At 39.9% G+C, this 20824-nt stretch overlaps 1 protein-coding gene across 1 annotated transcript; it reads left to right on the forward strand.

Moving 5' to 3' along the window:
• Window positions 1–719: 719 nt before the first annotated feature.
• Window positions 720–20177, forward strand: LOC140908284 (monocarboxylate transporter 10). The gene is made up of 7 exons (XM_073335242.2): window positions 720–957; window positions 3920–4135; window positions 6899–7108; window positions 9869–10020; window positions 11274–11436; window positions 19515–19718; window positions 20062–20177. The coding sequence occupies exons 1-7, from the start codon at window positions 720–722 to the stop codon at window positions 20175–20177; spliced, it is 1299 nt and encodes a 432-aa protein (XP_073191343.1).
• Window positions 20178–20824: the final 647 nt, after the last annotated feature.

Here is a 20824-nt window from a genome sequence, read left to right on the forward strand (position 1 = left end):
ATTCAAAACATAGATAATCCCTCTAGGCAAAATCTTAAGTTACAAAAAGACACAAAAACAGGAATACACATTTCCTCCAGCACAGCGAATTTCACAAGCCAAAACAAAGAAAACCTAACACATTTTCTAGCTAGATTACTTTACAGGAGTTGGAGGGCTTGCATCTTTGATCTGTTCCCAGCAAAGGTATTACACGGATAGACAAAAGCCTTCCTCCCCTCCCACCAGATTTGAAAGTATCTTGTCCCCTCATTTGGTCATTTTGGGTCAGGTGCCAGCCAGGTTACCTTAGCTTCTTCACCCTTTACAGGTAACAGGATGTTGCCTCTGGTCAGGAGGGATTTTATAGCACTGTATACAGAAAGGTGGTTACCCTTCCCTTTATATTTATGACACCAGGAAATTCAGACTTAAGGTTAAACTTATGTCAAGGTATGGAAATGTACGAGAGCACCCAACAAACCTTGACTCTGCTCTATAGTGATGTCATGAAATAATCATATTATGATTAAGAGATTTTAGTGTGTGATTTTTAGACAGTAGATTTTTTCTGTTTTTCATTATGTCTCATCATGACAAAACATTTCTATAGTAACAGACATTTTATTTTTGTACAGTATTATAAGTATATTTAATTTTCTTTTATGTTGTACATTTTTAATTAAACTATTTTTAAAGACTAAAATAATGTATTTGTATACAGGTCGTAATTTCCTGTCATGATTAAAGGGAGAAGGATACGTACTGTGCTGCATCATGCCATACACAGATTGGGTAAAGCTGATAATCTCCGGAAAGAGTCGTCATTTTTCTATCCTCCCCCAGATGGGGGTTGGGGCTGGGTTGTGGTGCTGGCTGCATGTACTCATGCTTTGCTTGTCAGCGGATTCCACAACGCTTTTGGTGTGTACATGATTTCCTTACTTGAGACTTTCCAGTCAAGTAGGTCACGAACAGGTAGGTCATCCATTTATAATGTGAAACCAAGGCTTGATGTTTCTGTGCAGGTAGCTCAAAACTAAATCAATCTTTTTTGATACCATATCATGTTGAAAACTCACCTAATTTACTGTCTGCTGTTACCACTAAAGTGGTCACCTTTTAAAAAAAATCACCTTTTGTCATGTTGTGGTGTTTGAATTTACCATGATATTTGTTGTATTTAATATATTACTATGCTTAGAATGAGAACGACTGGAAGGTTAAATACAGTGACACATGAAGACTTTTTTTTCATTGAATACCACTTTAAGTCTCCTATGAACTTACTGCTTTCCAGTTTTCTTCTTCTCTTCATTGAATCTGAAATCTCTGATTCAATCTGAAATTGAATCTTCTGAAATTGAAGAGAAATCTCTTCTTTTCTTCTTCTTCTTCTTCATTGAATATGTATGTTTCAAATTATTTTTCCCAAATGTGTTACATTTTGCAAGCTGAATTTTATTTTGCTATTTTCTGTTAATCTTTGATAACCACTTTTGGTCCCCCACTGTATCGTTTCTCTGTCCACATTGGTATTTGGAACACGTCCTAATGTAGTACCATCTACACATTTCGTTAAGGTGTTATTTACACTCACTTCTATATCATTAATGAAGATATCAATTAAGTCTGACTCTAATGTCAACCCTGGCAGCAGCCAACTAGACACCTGCCTCCCTAAATGGATACATTGCTATATTACCTTTTGATCTGTTCAGAGTGCTTCAGACGATTACCAGCCTATGAACCAGATTCTGTCCTAAGCTTAGATCGTTTTATCACAGGATTGGGCAGTCATTAAGGATCTGATTGCAGCTCTTTATTCTCAAGCGTCAGTTTCTGTGGCCCCCAATGCAAGTTAGAGTAGCCTAGGGAGAATTCTGTGCTGGGCAGCTGTGATTAGATTCTGATCATAAAGGGTAGCATAAAGTGACTGGAGCTGGGGAGAGATCATAGAATCATAGAATATCAGGGTTGGAAGGGACCCCAGAAGGTCATCTAGTCCAACCCCCTGCTCAAAGCAGGACCAATTCCCAGTTAAATCATCCCAGCCAGGGCTTTGTCAAGCCTGACGTTAAAAACCTCTAAGGAAGGAGATTCTACCACCTCCCTAGGTAACGCATTCCAGTGTTTCACCACCCTCTTAGTGAAAAAGTTTTTCCTAATATCCAATCTAAACCTCCCCCACTGCAACTTGAGACCATTACTCCTCGTTCTGTCATCTGCTACCATTGAGAACAGTCTAGAGCCATCCTCTTTGGAACCCCCTTTCAGGTAGTTGAAAGCAGCTATCAAATCCCCCCTCATTCTTCTCTTCTGCAGGCTAAACAATCCCAGCTCCCTCAGCCTCTCCTCATAACTCATGTGTTCCAGACCCCTAATCATTTTTGTGGCCCTTCGCTGGACTCTCCAATTTATCCACAATTGGGCCATTTTCAGCACAAATTCAAGTTTAACCAGAACGTCTTGGGGGGGGGGGGGTAGGAAAAAACAAGGGGAAATAGGCTGCCTTGCATAATGACGGAAATGGCCAACCTTGATTATCATACACATTGTAAAGAGAGTGGTCACTTTGGATGGGCTATTACCAGCAGGAGAGTGAGTTTGTGTGTGTGGGGGGGGGGGGCGGAGGGTGAGAAAACCTGGATTTGTGCTGGAAATGGCCCAACTTGATTATCATACACATTGTAAGGAGAGTGATCACTTTAGATAAGCTATTACCAGCAGGAGAGTGGGGTGGGAGGAGGTATTGTTTCATGGTCTCTGTGTATATAATGTCTTCTGCAGTTTCCACAGTATGCATCCGATGAAGTGAGCTGTAGCTCACAAAAGCTTATGCTCAAATAAATTGGTTAGTCTCTAAGGTGCCACAAGTACTCCTTTTCTTTTTGCGAATACAGACTAACACGGCTGTTACTCTGAAACCTGTAAAAATGAATGATATAACTTCTTTAGAACTTTTTGGTGACTTTAAAATTTAAATGATTGAAAGTCTAATAACATTCACATTATGGTATTAAATTTTGATCTTATTACAGAAATAAAGAGAAATTTGTGATCAATATACTGCATTATAAATACAGGGTTTTTAAAATTACATTTACATAAGTGCTAAGTAGTTAATATTCTGGGTTCCTGATAGTTTACAACTTCTTACCTTGGGTCACTCAGCCCAAAACAGGTGTGCACAAAAGACGAAGTGGTATTTGGGAGTTGCTGACAGGAAATGCAGAGGGAAGAACATGAAAAATGCACAAAGAGAGGAGAGGGGAAGAAAGGAAAATGGGGAAGGAAGAAAAACAAAGGGCAGAAGTAGTGGTGACCTGAAAAGGGAACATATTTTCTCAGTGGTGGGATTGAGGGTAGAATGTAGTCTACATTTATATCCTGGCTCCTACTGCCTATAACTGCAAGTAAAATTTGTTTCTCTGCCTTGAATGAGTTTCATGCCTCTGGTGTAATGTGTATGATTTTTTTTTACTAGAAGTGCAAAGCAAATACTGAATTATTAATTTGCTATATTTGTAAAGTTAGTTTAACACAATGTAATTTAATACATTTTCCCTTTTAGATTTTAAAAGGTGTGATTTAAGACACCTTGATCTACTTCCACTATTATTTCTGAAATTGCTTTTAAATGTTAATAATATGCACTGGTATAATAATTAGAAATTTTAAACAGAACCTTGTGAGGTGCTGAGGCTGCATTGAAAATAGAGGGCACTTAGTACCTCCCACAGTATCCAGTATTTGATGATAGAAGTACAAGTATATCTTGGAAGTAGTAAGTATGTACATCCTCAGCTGATAAAAATGTCAGCATACATCCACTGACTATGGCAGTTGACAGAGGTGGAATATCTGGCACTTAATTTGGTGTCATTGTTACGGTTTTATTTAATGCATTTAATTGCAAAAGTATATTTTTCTTTTTCAGCCTGGATTGGATCAGTCAGTTATGGTTTCATTATGATTTTTGGTCCCATTTCTGGAAAACTTTTGCAGAAATATGGAGCCATCAAAGTAGCCATATTTGGAGCTCTAGTTGTCATGTTGGGTGTTGTTTGTTCATCTTATGCTGGTGATATACGTGTTCTATTTTTAACCCATGGAATCCTAGTAGGTGTAGGATCAAGTTTTGCTTCTACTCCAGGTAACTTGATTTTATTTATTTACCAGTAGACCAGGATGTTAGGTAAAAATGCAGCTAGCTACACACAAAATAATTTTAAAAAATTAATGACTGTCAGTGTTTTATTTGTTTTTAAGTTCCACCTTCCATTGCTTAAATAAAAAGTAGAGGATAAAGTAGTGTGACCTAATGAAGAAAACACATTCTTCATTCAAAAATATGAATTGGATGCATGCATCTTGCATTTGTGATGGGCAGTACACTTCTTAAGATATTCTTTTTTTCCATACTAAAATACTAATGATCATTAAATGTGTGCAAGAAAAATGATAATAAACAAAGACTTTTTAAAAAAGCCTTGGGAACTAGATGATTTATGGGATTAATAATGAAATATAAAGTCTTTCCTATCTATTTTGCTATTTCAAATTTGATCCATATTGGTATTGATAAAAACTATTAACATTTTACAGTTTTGTGCTGGTTTATGTGAAATGTATTGATATTCTCAGACCATTTACTAGTGGGTATGTGTGATAAATGAAGGGGGTGGGGGTAGCTCCCTTTTACGTACACCAGCCAGCCAGTAGCTATAAAATCCCTCTTAGTAGCTGTTCTCTAATTGCTTTACCTGTAAAGGGTTAAAAAGTCTCACTGCTATGTATAGGTAAAAGGAAGTGAGTGGGCACCTGGCCAACAGAGCCAGTGGGAAGGCTAGAACTTTTTAAAATTAAGAAAAAACTCCCCTTTTGTCTGTCTGTGGTTGTTCTCCCGGAGAGAGGTGGACAGGGCAGCAGCTATGCTATAAGCAGTTTGTGCCAGATATGAAAAAATCATCAGTATCATACCTAGAAACTACTCATTTAAAACCCCAGATATGTAAGTAGTTCAGGAAATGTCTAGGAAGATGCGATTAGGTTTATCCCTTTTATTTCTTTGGCTTGTGGAGTCCTCTGTGCTAACCCCAAGTGCTTTTGTTTTGCTTGTAACCTTTAAGCTGGACCTCAAGAAAGCTATTTTTGGTGCTTAATCCTTGTAGTTTCTCTTTTAAAATCTAGCAATAGCCTGAGTTCCCAGATGTATTCTTTTAAAAATAAAATTTACCTTTTTTAAGAACAGAATTGGATTTTTGTGTCTTAAGAGGTTTGTGCACGTTGTTTAATTAGCTGGTCGCAACAGCTTACTTCCTTTTTTTTCTTTCTTTCTCAGCTCTTCCCGGGAGGAGGGGGAGGGGGAGGTGAAAGGGCTTGAGGGTATCCCACAGGAAGGAATTCCCAAGTGCACCTTCCTGGGCTCTCAGAGGAGTTCTTCACTTGGGTGGTGGCAGCATCTACCTATCCAAAGTCAGAAAAAAGCTGTAACCTTAGGAGTTTAATACAAGCCTGAAGTGGCCAGTATTAATTTTTAGAATCTGTGTGGGCTTCTGCACTCAAAGTGCCAGCGTGTGTAATTAGCTTTGACAGTATATATCCCAGGTGTCCACTTCACAAACACTGCCACTGATTGGCATGCTTTTTGGTAGTCTCATCAGAGAGGCAAATAATGGAATTGGATTACAAGCTGAATGACCCCACTCACCTATGGAGATGGTCTATCAAAAGCAGGGTTGAAGCACATTGATTGGGCAGTATGGTGAAAATATTATTCCTGGTGTACCAGCTCTGTGGATAGAGGATTTCCTTAGTAATGTTAATTAAGCATAAGCACTAATTTTGTTTTACAAGTGAAAAAGATTACAAACGTCATGGACTTTTCTCAGAGAGCATTAGTATTTTTAAATGGAAATAAATCTATTCAGGAAACAAATATACTGTCCTGTTGAATTTTCAATATTGTTTCCTGTTCTAGACTTAATTAGGTTGCATATAGTTGCCAGCATGCAAAACATATTCTAATTGATGATGCTCTGTATAAAATGAGGTTGCCAACCCTCTAGGCAGTAGAGTGTTTTGTGTGTATTTTGTTGAATTTTTAGGTAGCAGTAGTTCTCAACCTTTCCAGTACCCCACTGTACCCCTTTCAGTAGTTTGATTTGTCTTGTGTACCTGCAAGTTACATTTCGCTTAACTATTTATTTACAAAATCAGACCTAGAAATACAAAAGTGTCACAGAATACTATTATTGAACAATTTCTGACTTTTTCGTTTTGTCTTTATGAAATTTTAGTTTGTACTGACTTAGCTAGGGCCTTTTATGTAGCCTGTTGTAAAGCTATCAAATATCTAGATGAGTTGATGTACCCCTTGGAAGACCTCTGTGTACCCCCAGGGGTACATGTACCCCGGTTGAGAACCACTGCCCTAGAGGACTAAATTAAAAAATCCACTCAATCCCACATTGTCGACCATATATATTGTATCATGATGTTGTAACAGTTCACATTGATGTGAATGTTCTAATGCTTATCTGGGCATATGGAGCCTTGCATCAGATGTCATTGTATTTCTCTCCACAAACTGCGCTTGGGCCTCTTCCGTTCACATATTTTAAGCCCAAAGGGACCAATACAATCAGTTAGTCTGATCTCTGCGTAACAGGCTTCAACCAGTAATTCCTGTATTGATCCCAACTTGTGACTGAAATAGAGCATTCTGTGTGAGGTTCCCCCTGGCTGTTTCAGCCAAGGTGCCCCATCCCACCCTGCCCTCTCCTCCTGAGAGAGTTGTTGCTTCTATTGCCTTTGATGAGAGTGAAGGGGATAGGGAATAGCTGAACTTTACTTTTTTTAATATAAAACAATTTTTTCCTTTTCAACTTTTCACATTTTTATTTGTTTTTGATAGGCTTGATAATGGTGAGCCTTTACTTCACGACAAAGCGTTCATTTGCAACTGGGATTGTGATGGCTGGAGGGGCAGCAGGAACTCTGGTACAGAATCAGGTGCATCGCTACCTAATCAATGCATTTGGATGGAGAACTAGTCTGCGTGTGTATTGTGGAATTCTAACAATATGTATTTTTGCTGGGTTTGCATACAGACCACTTGAAAAACGTATGTCTTTCTTTTTGAAATTTTGTTAAACGTTAGATTAGTTTTTGTTATTCCTGTGTTTCTGTTATAAATCCACAAAATTCTTCATCGACTGATAGGCTTTCTAACTAAGGTAATTCTGGATATAATCTTGTGAAAGAGAAAAAAGTACTAACATGAGGCAAATCTTGAGATCCTTGCTCATTTTTCACCCACTCTCTACTTAGGTTGACTCCAACAGAAGTCATAATTTTGGTGTCCAGATTTTAAAAACTGGATAGTAACAATACAATGGTCAGAACTAAAATATTTGGGAGCTTCACATTTTTTCATGGAAAGTCTCTTCATTTAATTGTGATACCGTAGGAAATGTGAGATTCCTCTTATGTTTTCTCTTCAAGCAAGCAGCTCCCAACCAAGAAACATACATTTGCAATAACTGCCAAAGCTCATGCAAATCTCGGATTGGCCTATTCAGTCACATGAGACATTGCAAACCATCTACAGCATAGGCTGGAGTTCCAGCTTTCTCTCGCAGACGAAAGGATGCCAACAACTTATGTTTTGGAGATCAGCAGTCTATGAGGGCAGTTATGCTTTCAGTTTGGGTTGCTTTATACAAGATGTTAGGGGGCTTATTCCTTCACCCACTTACTTCCCTGGTCCTTCTCGCATGAACAGAGAGCAACAATACCCGAAGTCCAAAGGTGCAAACAATTCAATGTTTATTGGGGTGAACTTCCAGGAAGCATGATTCCAGTTTCCTTCCTTAGTGTCCCCCTTCCCAGCTCTGACACCACAGAGCCTTACCTGTGTCCCTGTTCCCATTCCCCCCCTTAGCAAAACATGATTCCAATTTCCCCACCCCCATTCCCTGTTCCCATTTCCTCCCCTTAGCAAAACATGATTCCAATTCCCCACCCCCATTTCCTGTTCCCATTTCCCGCCTTACTTCCTGATTGACTGCAGACTATATAGTAAAACTTGAGTTCTGCTTAGCTATACCTTAGCCAATCATTTTCCTGAAATTTAACTAATCCAATCCTAACATATTGTAACATGATTATGTAACCAATTATATCCCACCACCTTAATTAGTTTACATCCGGCAAAATTAATTATACAGCAGACAGAAACAATCACAGAACCAGACAGAGATTATACAGACAAAAAATAGGGAAATGGGGACTACAATGATAGAACAACACAGAAATGAGGATTTTACAACTACATCTATAAAGACATAAGGGTTTTCCAGCTGTGTCTATTGATAAGTGAGTTCTTGCCTGACAGGATGTTATCAAACTAAGTTTCCTTTTACATTTTCTAGGCACTTCCCTTTCTCTGGAGGTGATAGACATTATCAGGACAGGACTGTATTCCTAACAGCCCAATAGCACCTTATTTCAATGAGACTAGTTTGGAATGTAAGGATGTGACAATTCGCTTCCCAGTTTATGGCTGCCTCTGCTGCTTAGCCAGAGATCTTAGCCTAAGAACAGGGCCTCAAACTGTCACAGTGAGAAAAGGCCTTATACAGTCAGATTTTGATTCTTTTCTTTTATACCTCTATAACTAGCTAAGTGTTAAGAATACACCTAAATTCATAGAGTATAGGCCTTTACAGACAGGCCTGAATATCTATATCCTAACACAAGTATTTTCACTCTAGGATCCATAATGTCAAAACTTGCTTAACTTTTATGATTAATTTCTTGATTGTTGGGTGTTGTTTGGATTAAATATTTGAATTTTACTGACTCTTCAGACTATTCAGGTGGTTAAAAAAGAGGCTTTCAAATCATGGTCTGTTGCTCTTGTTCTCCATCTCACAAGTGGACCCATGAAGATTTTCTGTGACCTAAGTATAAATGCCTTTCATATTGGGTCTATCATTTGTTCATAAATGAGTAAATATGTTCTCAGTTCAGAAAGTTTAATCTGGTCTGAAATACCAGATTCCTTAGCAATGTTACATTTAATTATTAATAAAATTAATATTTATTAAATGGCCTTAAATTAATACCAGGTTTTATGTTAAAAATAACGTGTATAAGGGCTTCACTTAAATATATTGCATAAGATTCATCAGTAGGCTCTGGATGATTTATTGTACTCTAGCAACATAAAGCAGGTGTAAATCAGTGAAACTGGATTTACAGGTGTTTTATGATGATGGGCTGGTATAGAGTAGCTGGTGCATACTGGTGAATCTGGCCCCCTTACCTTTTTTACTTAAGACCTTTTAAGTAAACTTTTGTGATTTGCATACTTTCCTTTTAGAATAAACTACATTATAAGGTGGCTAGGGAGCTTGGAGAGTCAAAACTACAGTACTTCCTTCTATCACTCTGCCTGATTTCTTTTCAGTAAGAAGAATCCAGTTTCCCTGTCCAGTCTTTTCTTTGACTGCTGCGGTAGGAAGCTGTTCTGAACAAAATTTCATGTTGCATTTGCAATACCTTTTGTGGTTGGTTTTCTTTAACATTTTAAACTTAGATTTTTTCAAAGCAGCCTAATAGAGTTAGGTATCTCAATCCCATTGAAATTCAGTAGGATTTTGGCATCTAAACCCCTTAGGCTCCTCTGAAAATACCAGGATACATTTTTATTTTAAAAATTAAATTAGACATTCAAGTAGAAACTTAAGTCTGAAAGAAACATCCACAGTTGTAGCAAGCTACCTAGTAGTGAGAGCTCTACTTAAAATATCTAAATTATATAAAATATGTGTAAATGTTAAATATAATTTTATTTTAATTATTTATTCTTTTCTTAAAGGAAGACATCCAAGTGTTGTTGAAAACTTCCAGACATCACCATTAAGAGGTTTTATTGTAGATCTGAGTTTATGGAAGGATAGTATCTTTGAGTTATGGGTTTGTGCTCTTGGATTAGCAAAATTTGGATTTTTCATACCCTTTGTGCATATGGTAAGAATGTAATTTCTGTATTTTGATTAATGGACATATCTATTTGTGATTTTTTTAAAATAAATTTCTGAAATTTCTACAGTTTACCTGTAGTTTAGAAGAGCAACAAGTTGTTGTCTGTCTTCAAAAGAATAGAGACTGAATACTAATTAGTAAAGATGTGTATCAGTCACCCTAACTTCAATAAAACAGACTTCTTCAGTAGTTGCTGTTTAATGGCATTTTCATCTAAAATAGCAGTATGTCACTTGTCAGTTAAGGGACAGGGAGCACTATATAAAAGGCCCAATGTTGGGTTCTCTAGTCTGCTTCCCCTTGTCTGGAGTCCTGTCTTAAAGAGTTTTCACAGAGGCCCTTCTTCTCCACCTCAGAAGAAAATATTAGACTCATTATTATTATTGTTCGTATTACGGTAGCACCTACAGGCCTCAGCTGAGATCAAGGCCTCATTGATCACAACAGTAACTTGTGCAGCTTCTACCTCTTAGTGCCATAAAAATCCATCCAGTGCTGGGGAGCATGTCCTGTAATTGGTTTGGTGGGCTAAAGAGCACTGCAGAGGCTTGGGTCCTCCATATGGAAGCCTCTTATCTCAAGCAGATCACCTGAGATCTGCTGGTTTAGGAGGTAGAACTTCTAGACTCTTCAAGGTGGAGCAATGATGGAAACCCTGCCCCTTGACAGAAGGTTGTCAAGGAACAGTTGCGATTTTCCACTTCCCCCTTTTTAGGAATAATCTATGCTGTGGACATTGTGGGGCAAATAAGAGCATCTCATTCTTCATAAAAGAAAGGGTTAATCTCTGATGTCATTAGCTAGACCTCTCTCCTCCCACTGCTGTACACCAGGTGGTTGCTACCCTTCTCAACATAAATTGCAGCATCTGAAACATTTAGGGATTATTTGGGATGAAAGGCACGAGATAAATGTAAAATATTATGCCAGTCCTCTCTCAAAACTGGAGTGAAAACAAACATTATGTCATGGGTATGCTTACCTGTGTGCTCACAGAATAAAAAAATAAAACTGCTAGCAAGGGAACAGTTAAATGTCAAGCTTCCAAGAGGTTTAAACAACAAGGACAAAAAATATTTTAAAAACTATGAAACATGCAGTATTTTGACAACCTCCTTCTAAGCAGAGTTTTAACTCAAATTGTTTGGAATAATGGCCAAACTCTATACTTGCACAAGCTAACAAATGTGCATTGTATCATTTGTGATAGATAGATTTAATTGATATTCTGTTTACAGATGAAACTTGCAGGTGACTTAGGTATTTCTTTGGATGATGCATCATATATTATGGTAGGAATTGGAATGAGCAGCCTGCTTAGTTGTCTTCTATTTGGGAAGATCTGTGATTTAGAAAATATCAACCGCCTTTATGTTAACCAGGCATCTGTACTGTCTGTTGGTAAGTCTTACTCTTTCCAAATAAAAATAAGAAATGTTTTTAAAACTGCCTTTGAGTATTTGAATGTCTCTACCATTTATCTTTCCACTGTATTTAGATGCACACAGCCTGATTCTCTTGTTTGTTACACCAGTTTCACATTAGTACAACTCCTGAAATGGAGTTGAACTGGCATAAAGCTGATATAATGGAATGGAGAATTATAATTAATGGAATGGAGTTACATAATACTTCTCTATCAGTGTTACTGTATTCCTGCTCAGTAGCTAATGTGATGGTAGCTTTGCAAAATCTGTTTACTTTTCAAATAGGCTATTGGTCTTTGCATGTATGTTTGTCCTTTTATTGTTTTTGTTATATGTATTTTGCAATAATTTATTAGTTCCTATAGAATTCAGGTTTTTAGACCCTGATTCTGTTGCACTTATTCACACTGAGTAATTAACTTATTTGGCAAATAGTCTCATTGAAATCAGTGGGACTACGTATGTAGTAAATTACTACTTAACATGAGTAAGAGTAACGGAATCCAGGTCTAAATAGGTATGTTTTCAGTTCACATTTTGTTTGGTTCAGCATTATGCTGCAATCCCAAAAAGAGAACAAATAAATAGATATAATCCCACGTTGAATAACATTTCTCTTGTCTGAAAAATTCTGCTGTCCTTCCAGTGGTTTGCATTATGCGAGAATACCTGGTGAACTATTTCACTTCTGCCTTTGTCAGTCAGTGGCAGCCAGCATATGCTGTAAATGGACAACTGAGTCTGAAGAAACAGGGAAAATAGGTTAAAGACTTTTGAGGTCTGGTATTACTTTACAGCATAGGTGGAAGAACAATATTATTTGCATAATGAAACAGGTTCTGTTTTTCTGCTGAAGTTGACACTGATAAGACAAACAGGTAATGGTTGCTTGGAAATATAGAGAATTAAAATATTATTTTTGATGTGATGAGATTTTATGAAAAATACATACGTTGATATTAAAATGGTTTATCAAGTACTGATTTAATGCAGTTTACTTCACAACTGCTTTACACGCATGCACACAAAACAGAAAACTGCACTCTATGCCATCTCAGTCATGTTTTTTTAAAAGAAAAAGGCAAGTTAAGGGCCAAATCCTGACCGCTGCATAATATCCAGGTAAGCAGTCTTTTAAAAGGAATTCTGGGAGGGTTCTATGGGTCCTTTCAGCAAATTCTAAAACCCAAAGGCTTTTTTGAAAGATTCCAGAGCATATAGCCAAATGATTACTTTCAATCCCTGCCAGGACCTCCCTGTCAGAGGCAGACTGTGAGCTATCCCTGATAGCCTTTGGTTACCTCAAACAGATGAGTATTGATTGGTAAGGTGACAAAATTAGATTCTCAGAAAACCTTCTAGATGAGAGGTGGGCAAACTATGGCCTGAGGGCCGCATCTGGCCCTCCAGATGTTTTAATCTGGCCCTTGAGCTCCCGCCGGGAAGTGGGGTGTGGAGCTTGCCCTGCTCCGGCACTCCAGCCAGGGAGTGGGGTCAGGGTCTTACTCCACTCCGCACGGCTCCCAGAAGCAGTGGCATGTCCCCACTCCGGCTCCTATGCGTAGGGGCAGCCAGGGGGCTCCGCACACTGCCCCCACCCCAAGCGCCACCCCCCGCAGCTCCCATTGGCCAGGAACCGCAGTCAATGGGAGCTTCAGGGGCGGCCCCTGCGGACAGGTCAGCGTGCAGAACTGCCTGGCTGCGCCTCCACGTAGGAGCTGGAGGGGGGACATGCTGCTGTTTCTGGGAGCTGCTTGAGGTAAGCACCACCTGGAGCCTACCATCCTGACTCCCTCCCATGCCCCAAACCCCTGCCCCAGCCCTGATCCCCCTCCTGCCCTCTGAACCCTTCCGTCCCAGCCTGGAGCATCCTCCTGCACTCCCAACCCCTCATCCCTAGCCCCACCCCAGAGCCCACACCCCCAGCTGGAGCCCTCCCATACTCCAACCCCCAATTTTATGAGCATTCATGGCCCGCCATACAATTTCCATACCCAGATGTGGCCCTCGGGCCAAAAAGTTTGCCCACCCCGTTCTAGATTGCTTGTCCTTACTCCCACCTCATAAGTCTCTTGGGCACCTTATTGTAAAAAATAAATACTCCAGGATATCCATTTCTTCTTCAAAAGAGAGCCATCAAGCCTATGTCAACGTGCTAAAGAGGAACGAATTTTGATAACAGATAATTTTCTGATGGTCAAAAAGACACGAGAGCTCCAGCCCACTCCAGTTCTTGAGAACCTAAACCAGTATTAGGTAAAGAAAAAATGCAATGTGGTCATCTTAGGAACAATTATATCATTTCTAGAGAAAGGCAACTGGCTATGAGATCTGGACATTATGGATACTTATGTGGACATAGGGATACCTTACAAGCTCTTACCTTACCTTACCTTACAAGTCTCTTTTGTTGTAGGGGACAAGCATTACTAATGTTTAGCTTTTCGGAATAGCATTGACACCACATTTTCACAAAATGTTTGGCAGTAGTTGTTGTGATGTTGCACTCCATATGTTTTATGGAAATATGCTTATTAGTGTGAATATGATGTAACTGGAACATGCTTTATGCAAAAGGTCTCTTGTAAGGTATCATAACAAAGGTTATAACCTACTGAATATATTCCTCCTATTTGTATGCATGTATCATTTTTGTATCTGAAGCTAAACATATGAAGTATAACTCTGAGGTCCTATTGTAATTATGCAAAGTGTGGGCCATTAATGGTGTTTTAGAATCTTGATGGCTCCCATTGACTAGGACAATAGGTTTTAAATGGTTTATTTACCTGCAAACTTTCCTGTGTATGCCAACCCAGGAAGAATGGAGATTAGGGGTTTTACAGTGACATGTGACCATGTTACATGGTACTGGAATCCCTCTTAATCCTTGTACTTTTCCATTGATTAGGTGGGGGTGGGGACAAGCACAGACAAAAGATTCCCGCCTTGTGCCAAAGCTATAAAAGGGGGTGGAGCAGCACAAACGGCGCTGCCAGTCATGAGAAAACCCCTGCTTACCACCTGAGATGTCTGGTGGATCTAACAAAGACTGTACAAGGGAAAGGATTGGGCACAGACTAGGAAGGAGCCTAGTCTGTGAAAGAATTTTATTGGATCATCTTTGAGGGTGAGATATTCCTGTAATCAGATTCTTAATGTATTAGGCTTAGACTTGCGTGTTTTGTTTTATTTTGCTTTGTGACTTACTTTGTTCTGGCTGTTATTACTTGAAATCACTTAAATCATAGTTTTTATACTTAATAAAATCACTTTTATTTATTAATAAACCCAGAGTAAGTGATTAATACCTGGGGAGCAAACAGCTGTGCATATCTCTCTATCAATGATATAGGGGGTGAACAATTTATAAATTTACCTTGTGTAAGCTTTATACAGAGTAAAACAGATTTATTTGGGGTTTGGATCCCATTGGGAGCTCAGTGTCTGGGTGCTGGAGACAGGTAACCTGCTGAGCTGTTTTCAGTTAAGTCTGCAGCTTTGGGGGCATGGACCAGACCCTGGGTCTATATTGCAGCAGGCTAGTATGTCTGGCTCAACAAGATAGGGTTCTGGAAGTCCCAAGCTGGCAGGGAAAACGGGCTTAGAGGTAATTTCAGCACATCAGGTGACAGTCCCAAGGGGATCTCTGTAACCGAACCCATCACAGTTGTAACCTATCTGCACAAACTGAGGGTGCATGTGTTGCCCCACTTAGACAATTAGGTTATCAAGGAAACTCCTGAGCATTCAAAAAGCCAACACAACAGGGATATTGGATACCCTAGTGTTTATGATAAATTAAGTCCCACCTTGTCTCCAGTAGATGATTGGAGTACATAGAAGCCCTGTTAGACACAGCTCAAGCATTCCTGCCCAGACAGCATCCAAGACATCACTGGATGAGCAGAAATATTAAGCAAAAGCCAACAGGTGACAGCTAGGACAATACTGTGAACATTGAATCTGATGGCTGCAAACATATTCAGTAGTAGCCATGGCATATGTTCATAAGAGACAACTTTAGTGACCTCAGTGAAAGCAAGCATCCCAGGGACTTTCACGTTGCTTCAGATAACAGACAACTTCAGAGCCTCTCTGACCTGGTGGCATTCCAGGTACAATCTTTATTTAGAGATGGGTTCCTGGATGCCTCCAGTCCAAATCATAGTGACACAGGTGCATCCAGTCTGGAATGGGAAACCCATGCAGAGGGATTACACACTAAAGGAATTCAGGGTAAAATGTTCAAAATAGTTTGAGTAAGTAATTTAGGATTCTGTGTCCTGTAGCTTTTCAATGAGACTTAGGCTTCTAAGTGCCTTAGTCAGTTTTATGCAGTGTTGTTATAGCCATGTTGGTCCCAGGATATTAGAGAGACAAGGTAGGTGAGGTAGTATCTTTTAATGGATCAACTTCTGTTGGTGAAAGAGACAAGCTCTGTGTAGCTCGAAAGCTTATCTCTCCCGCCAACAGAACTTGGTCCAATAAAAGACAATATTTCACCCACCTTGTCTCTCTAAGTCAATTTTAGGTAAGACAGTGTGTCTGCAGCCCGTAATTGTATGGTTTGAATCTTCACATTTAAAAGCCTCATCTGTCATGAGACAATATAGTCCAGATAAGATTATGAAAGCTGCTTTTGATCCACTCAGTTATTTGTGATCTTAAGTTTCTTAACTGAGAGGCTATTTTCCTGGTTATCCTTTTTTCTAAGGTACTTTGGTTTGCTTTTTTCATACATCCTGTTTTACTCGCTCAGAGTAGTGCACAATTGCCCTCTATTGGAGATCATTTATGACAAATTTGTGGAAATATAATCTTGTGTCTGAAGCAATCTAATATTCTACTCCAGTTTTGAGCCTGTAATTACTCCAGGTTTTTGCAATACTGGTAATCTGGCCATGGGAAAAGTGAGCACAAAGTGGATGAATTAAAATAGCTTCTTTATAATAGTCTTTTAAACACTTTCCAAAGTCAGGTCCCTCAAGCACTTTTTATATAAAAATACAATACACAATTTATACAATACACAATTTTTGTATAAAAATACAACTTCTTTATAAGAAAATTATTAGAAGGAAATCTTCATAAGAAGGGCACTTGCTTAATCTGGCCACTTTGGAAAGTCAAAGTAAATTAAGGTTGATCAACAATCATAGTATTCCATAATACTCATAGTATATCAATAATTTGGTATTAAAACTGAAAAGAAAAGACTAGAATGTCAGATCTTTAATGTGAATTATGAGTGTGCAAATACATGAAAGTTCTCTAGCACTATGGAATATTTGTCTTTGTTCTTTAAAGATCACCAGTATACCATGTTTAATTGTACAGCCCACTTTTTTCTTAGAGCACCTACGTCTGTTTAAATTCTACTCCATCACAAATTAAGCTCTCAAGCAAGGCAGACCATTCCCCACATACTCTTTATCTGTGTATGTGACATGGGGTACAAACGCTATACCAGTCAGGGAGAGGTTAAGGAGCAGCTGTGGCCTCAGGCAGCTCTATCCTGCTGCATCTGCAAGGCATGCCAGTCATGGAGGAGGAACTTTGAAATGAAGAAGCCAAGTTCAGAAAGGCCAAACCCTGGGAGGTGGACAGTTTTCTCCCCTAGCTGCTAGGTGGGAGACATGAAAAAGAAGAAGCTGGCTTACTGACTCTGCTGAACCTGGGGACGAATTGTGGGGAAAGGAGCCAGTTGAAAGAGCAGTCAACTGAGGTCCTATAGGTGGTCCAAGTCAGAAGTCCAGCTCCACGAAGGAGACCTGGAGAACTCCTGCCTCGAGAAGGGTGACCACGGGACTGCCTGAACCACAGTTCCAGCTCCAGGAGGAATACTGGGGCAGACCAGAAGAACTCTTTGGAATATAGCCCAGTTACTGCTGGAGAGGTTGGGCAGAAGCCCCTCACTTTAGCCAGCTGGAAAAAAGCGGCAAGGAGCCACAATTCTATGGTGGGAATTGCAACATTCACAGGCCTGGGGAAGACACTGACAAGCAGGGAAAGGTAGAAACAGAGCATGGAAGCAGAGGGGGAATTGAAGGAACAATCCTTAGCCACCTAAACATAGTCCTTGGGCTGGAAATCTGTGTCACAGACAGGAGCATGGTTGATCAGGCTTAGTGGTCAGAGCTGTGGTGGTCAGGCCTAGTGATTGGAGCTGGAGTCAGAGACCAGGAACAGTGCTGAAGGGCAGAGCTGGAGTCAGGAACCAAGCACAGTAGGAAGGCTGGCGTGGACTGGAGCAGGGCAGCAGGAGCAAGGCAGAAGCTGAGCTGGAGCAAGGCTTGGGAACAAGGCTTGCACAGGAATGATTACAACTGCGGCAGAAGCGTTGAGCAGTTACTTGCTTAGTGCTGCTGCTGGGCTTCAGAGCAGGTCTGGTGATGCTTCTCAGTCAATCTGGTGATTTGTTCGATCACGGTGTTCAGCTGTGGGGCAGCTAGGTGGTCTCAGGATCAACTGCAGACCCCGATTCCTGACACCTAGAGGAGAGGATGAGCCTATGTTCCCCTATCTCTCCCCTAGATCAAGAGGAGAAGGGCAGGCTTCCAGATTGAATGAGATCAGGAATTACATATGCCAGATGGGGGCCGAGGCCCTGGCATTGAGGCTACTAGACTTTAGGTTTTTCCTGTCTTATGACCTGGACTCTGAATTACCTTGCAAGGGGCATGTCTCAAGAATGACTTGGCCAGAGGGCCAACTCACAAGGCAAATGGGACCACTAGCAGGCTTGGATGGCTGGTCTGCAGTACTATAGTGGAGAAAATTCCTTCAATGTCACACCTAGCCGTAAGGGGATGTTCCGACTGGTAAGTCACTTTGCCACAGGTATCAAATAGATCATTAAAGAAGGACTAGCAAAGCTTTTAAGTTCAGATAAGTAATATAAGCGCTATACTAGTTCAAATCTACTTTTCTTATCAGATAGTATATAGCGTTACAGAGAAATACGTTTATTCAAGCTATTTAATAACAGCAAACAAACTTACCACCACATTACAACTCACAACTGAATAAATAAAGCAAACCATACATATCAAAATATGGTTCATGTTCTAACACAAAAAATCCTACATTGCTCAACTACAACCACCACCAATCTGAACATTAAATTATACAGGTTTGTTTACTGCCTTCATCACTATAGTATATGAGCCTCTTCCAGTAGTGCATTGAGTGACATGACTTACATCTACTACATGTGGTTTGTTCTTTTTCTCATTCTCTTGCCATGGGGAGAATTGTGTATATAGTGGAGTGTTTTGTTGTGGTAGGGGTTTATTTTTGTGTGTGTCTGTGTTATGTTCTGTATTTATATTGGAAAAGGCAAGATCACAGAAGCGCCTCTTGCACTTGGAGTGGGAAGATGGTGAGGTTTGTGATAGGCCTTACTTCCTGTGGGATTTCATTCCACAATCTTGGACCAGCCCCCGAGAAAGTTCTGTCACCCGCACAGATGAGCTTTACCATTATGGTGGTAAGTTCTGTATGGAGCAGTGTCAAAGCTGTGGGTGATCTTTTAGATATTCTGGGCCCAGGCCATTGAGTGCCTTGAAAGTAAGGTAAGCACTAGACCTTGAACTTGATTTTATATTTTATGGTAAGCCAATGTAGAGACTAAAGGACAGGTGTGATCTGCTTGTGATGGCCTGTGTTGCTGAGAAGACATGGTGCAACATTCCTAAGCACTGATGACTTCATGCTCAGGTATATTGCACTGTTGTCCCGTAGAGCGGTAACTAAGGCATGTATAACCAAGGCTAGATCAGCATTTGCCAGGATGGTATGGAGTCTCCTAGCCAACTGGAGGTGGTAAAAAAACATTACTTATATATGCTGCTATGTGAGAATTTAACATTAGCAAGAAATCCAAGAGTCATTCCATAATCAGATAGACTACACAACTAACTACTTATAGAAAACATGGCCTTCATCTGGTTCCATTCAACACAGGTGTCTCATCCATAAGAAGTCTAAGCAAATGCCCTACCAAAACCACCTTAACGTTTTTTGTTTTTGTTTTGTTTTGTTTTCCAGGGCTGTTGTACTTGACAATTCCTCTATGCACAACTTTCCCCTCCCTAGTTGTTTTTGGCTCGCTGTTGGGATTTTTTGATGCAGGAAACTATGTTCTTTTACCTGTTCTAACTCTAGACTTGATGGGAGCAGAGAAAATGCCTGTGGCCTGGGGATTTATGATGGCTGTCCACACAATTAGTTGTTTTGGTCCGCCATTTGCAGGTGAGTTATCTAATACAGAGAAGTTATATTTGAATGTGTTTCTAAATAATGATGCTTTGCATATGCTGGTATTTAAATGTTTTATCCATATGAAGAACAATGTTTAGCCCTATATCTATTAATAGCATTGCTAGCCATATTAAAGTGTCCTTTTAGTGATTTTCACTGTCTATAGTTCTTGAGACAGCCCCCTCCCCATAGGCCAAGGGATGAAATTGGAGAAATGAATAGTAGGGAGAGAAATTTTAAACCTCCCCTCCTTCAAGCTGATGCTGCCATACAAACTTTTCCTCTCTCAAGATGAATGATTTTTCTGTTCTTTTTTCTGTTGTGACTGTGACAGATACACAAACACAGAGCTATCTTGAGACCATTATGTTTAATTTTATGAATATTACCTGTATATATGAGCCAGCTCTTGAAAGCCTGAAAACTCCAAAGACCATGATATGGAGATGAGTGAGACGAGAGGGGCTCATTGGAATATTCAGAGATCTTTGTATCAATAAGCTTTATGTATTTGTTCTTAACTGACTGGGGATGTTCTCTGTGGAATCCGAAATCACTATCGGGTGATTAATGCAAAATCCCAAAGCCAGTTATATAAATGCCCATCTTTATGGCTTGGGCCCCCGGAGATAGAGACAGTGATTGGTTTTACCTGTTTTCAAGAGGCTGAGAGACTAAGGGCATGACTGTATGTACAGCACTGCAGTGGCACAGCTGTACTGATACAGCTGTGCCACTGCAGCATGTCTGGTGAAGATGCTCTATGCCGACAGGAGAGAGCTTTCCAGTCAGCATAAAAAACTCACCTCCACAAGCGGCATAAGCAATGTCAGCGGGAGAAGCTCTCACACCAACATAGCCCTGTGCATACGAACGCTTATGTCGGTGTAACGTATGTCACTCGGTGTGGAGAATGTTCATACCCCTGAGCGAAATAAATTTTGCCGACATAGGCTGTAGTGTAGACATAGCCTAAGGCTTTAGGGTTTAAAGACTGAGTTTAAATAGACTCAGAGTCTTCTTTTTTTATTCAACAAACAGACCTGACTTTTGGTCCAAGTGGGGATCCCACCCTGCTGGGAAGTTGGAAGACTTGA

Source organism: Lepidochelys kempii, chromosome 3 (genome assembly GCF_965140285.1).
Source record: "Lepidochelys kempii isolate rLepKem1 chromosome 3, rLepKem1.hap1, whole genome shotgun sequence".
Classification (NCBI taxonomy): domain Eukaryota; kingdom Metazoa; phylum Chordata; order Testudines; family Cheloniidae; genus Lepidochelys; species Lepidochelys kempii.

Coding starts and splice junctions, on each gene's coding strand:
- LOC140908284 (XM_073335242.2), top strand. CDS start 720: ATGATTAAAGGGAGAAGGATACGTACTGTGCTGCATCATGCCATACAC. Junction 11,437..19,514: donor GGCATCTGTACTGTCTGTTG/GTAAGTCTTACT, acceptor TTTGTTTTCCAG/GGCTGTTGTACTTGACAATT. Junction 19,719..20,061: donor TTTTGGTCCGCCATTTGCAG/GTGAGTTATCTA, acceptor TGACTGTGACAG/ATACACAAACACAGAGCTAT.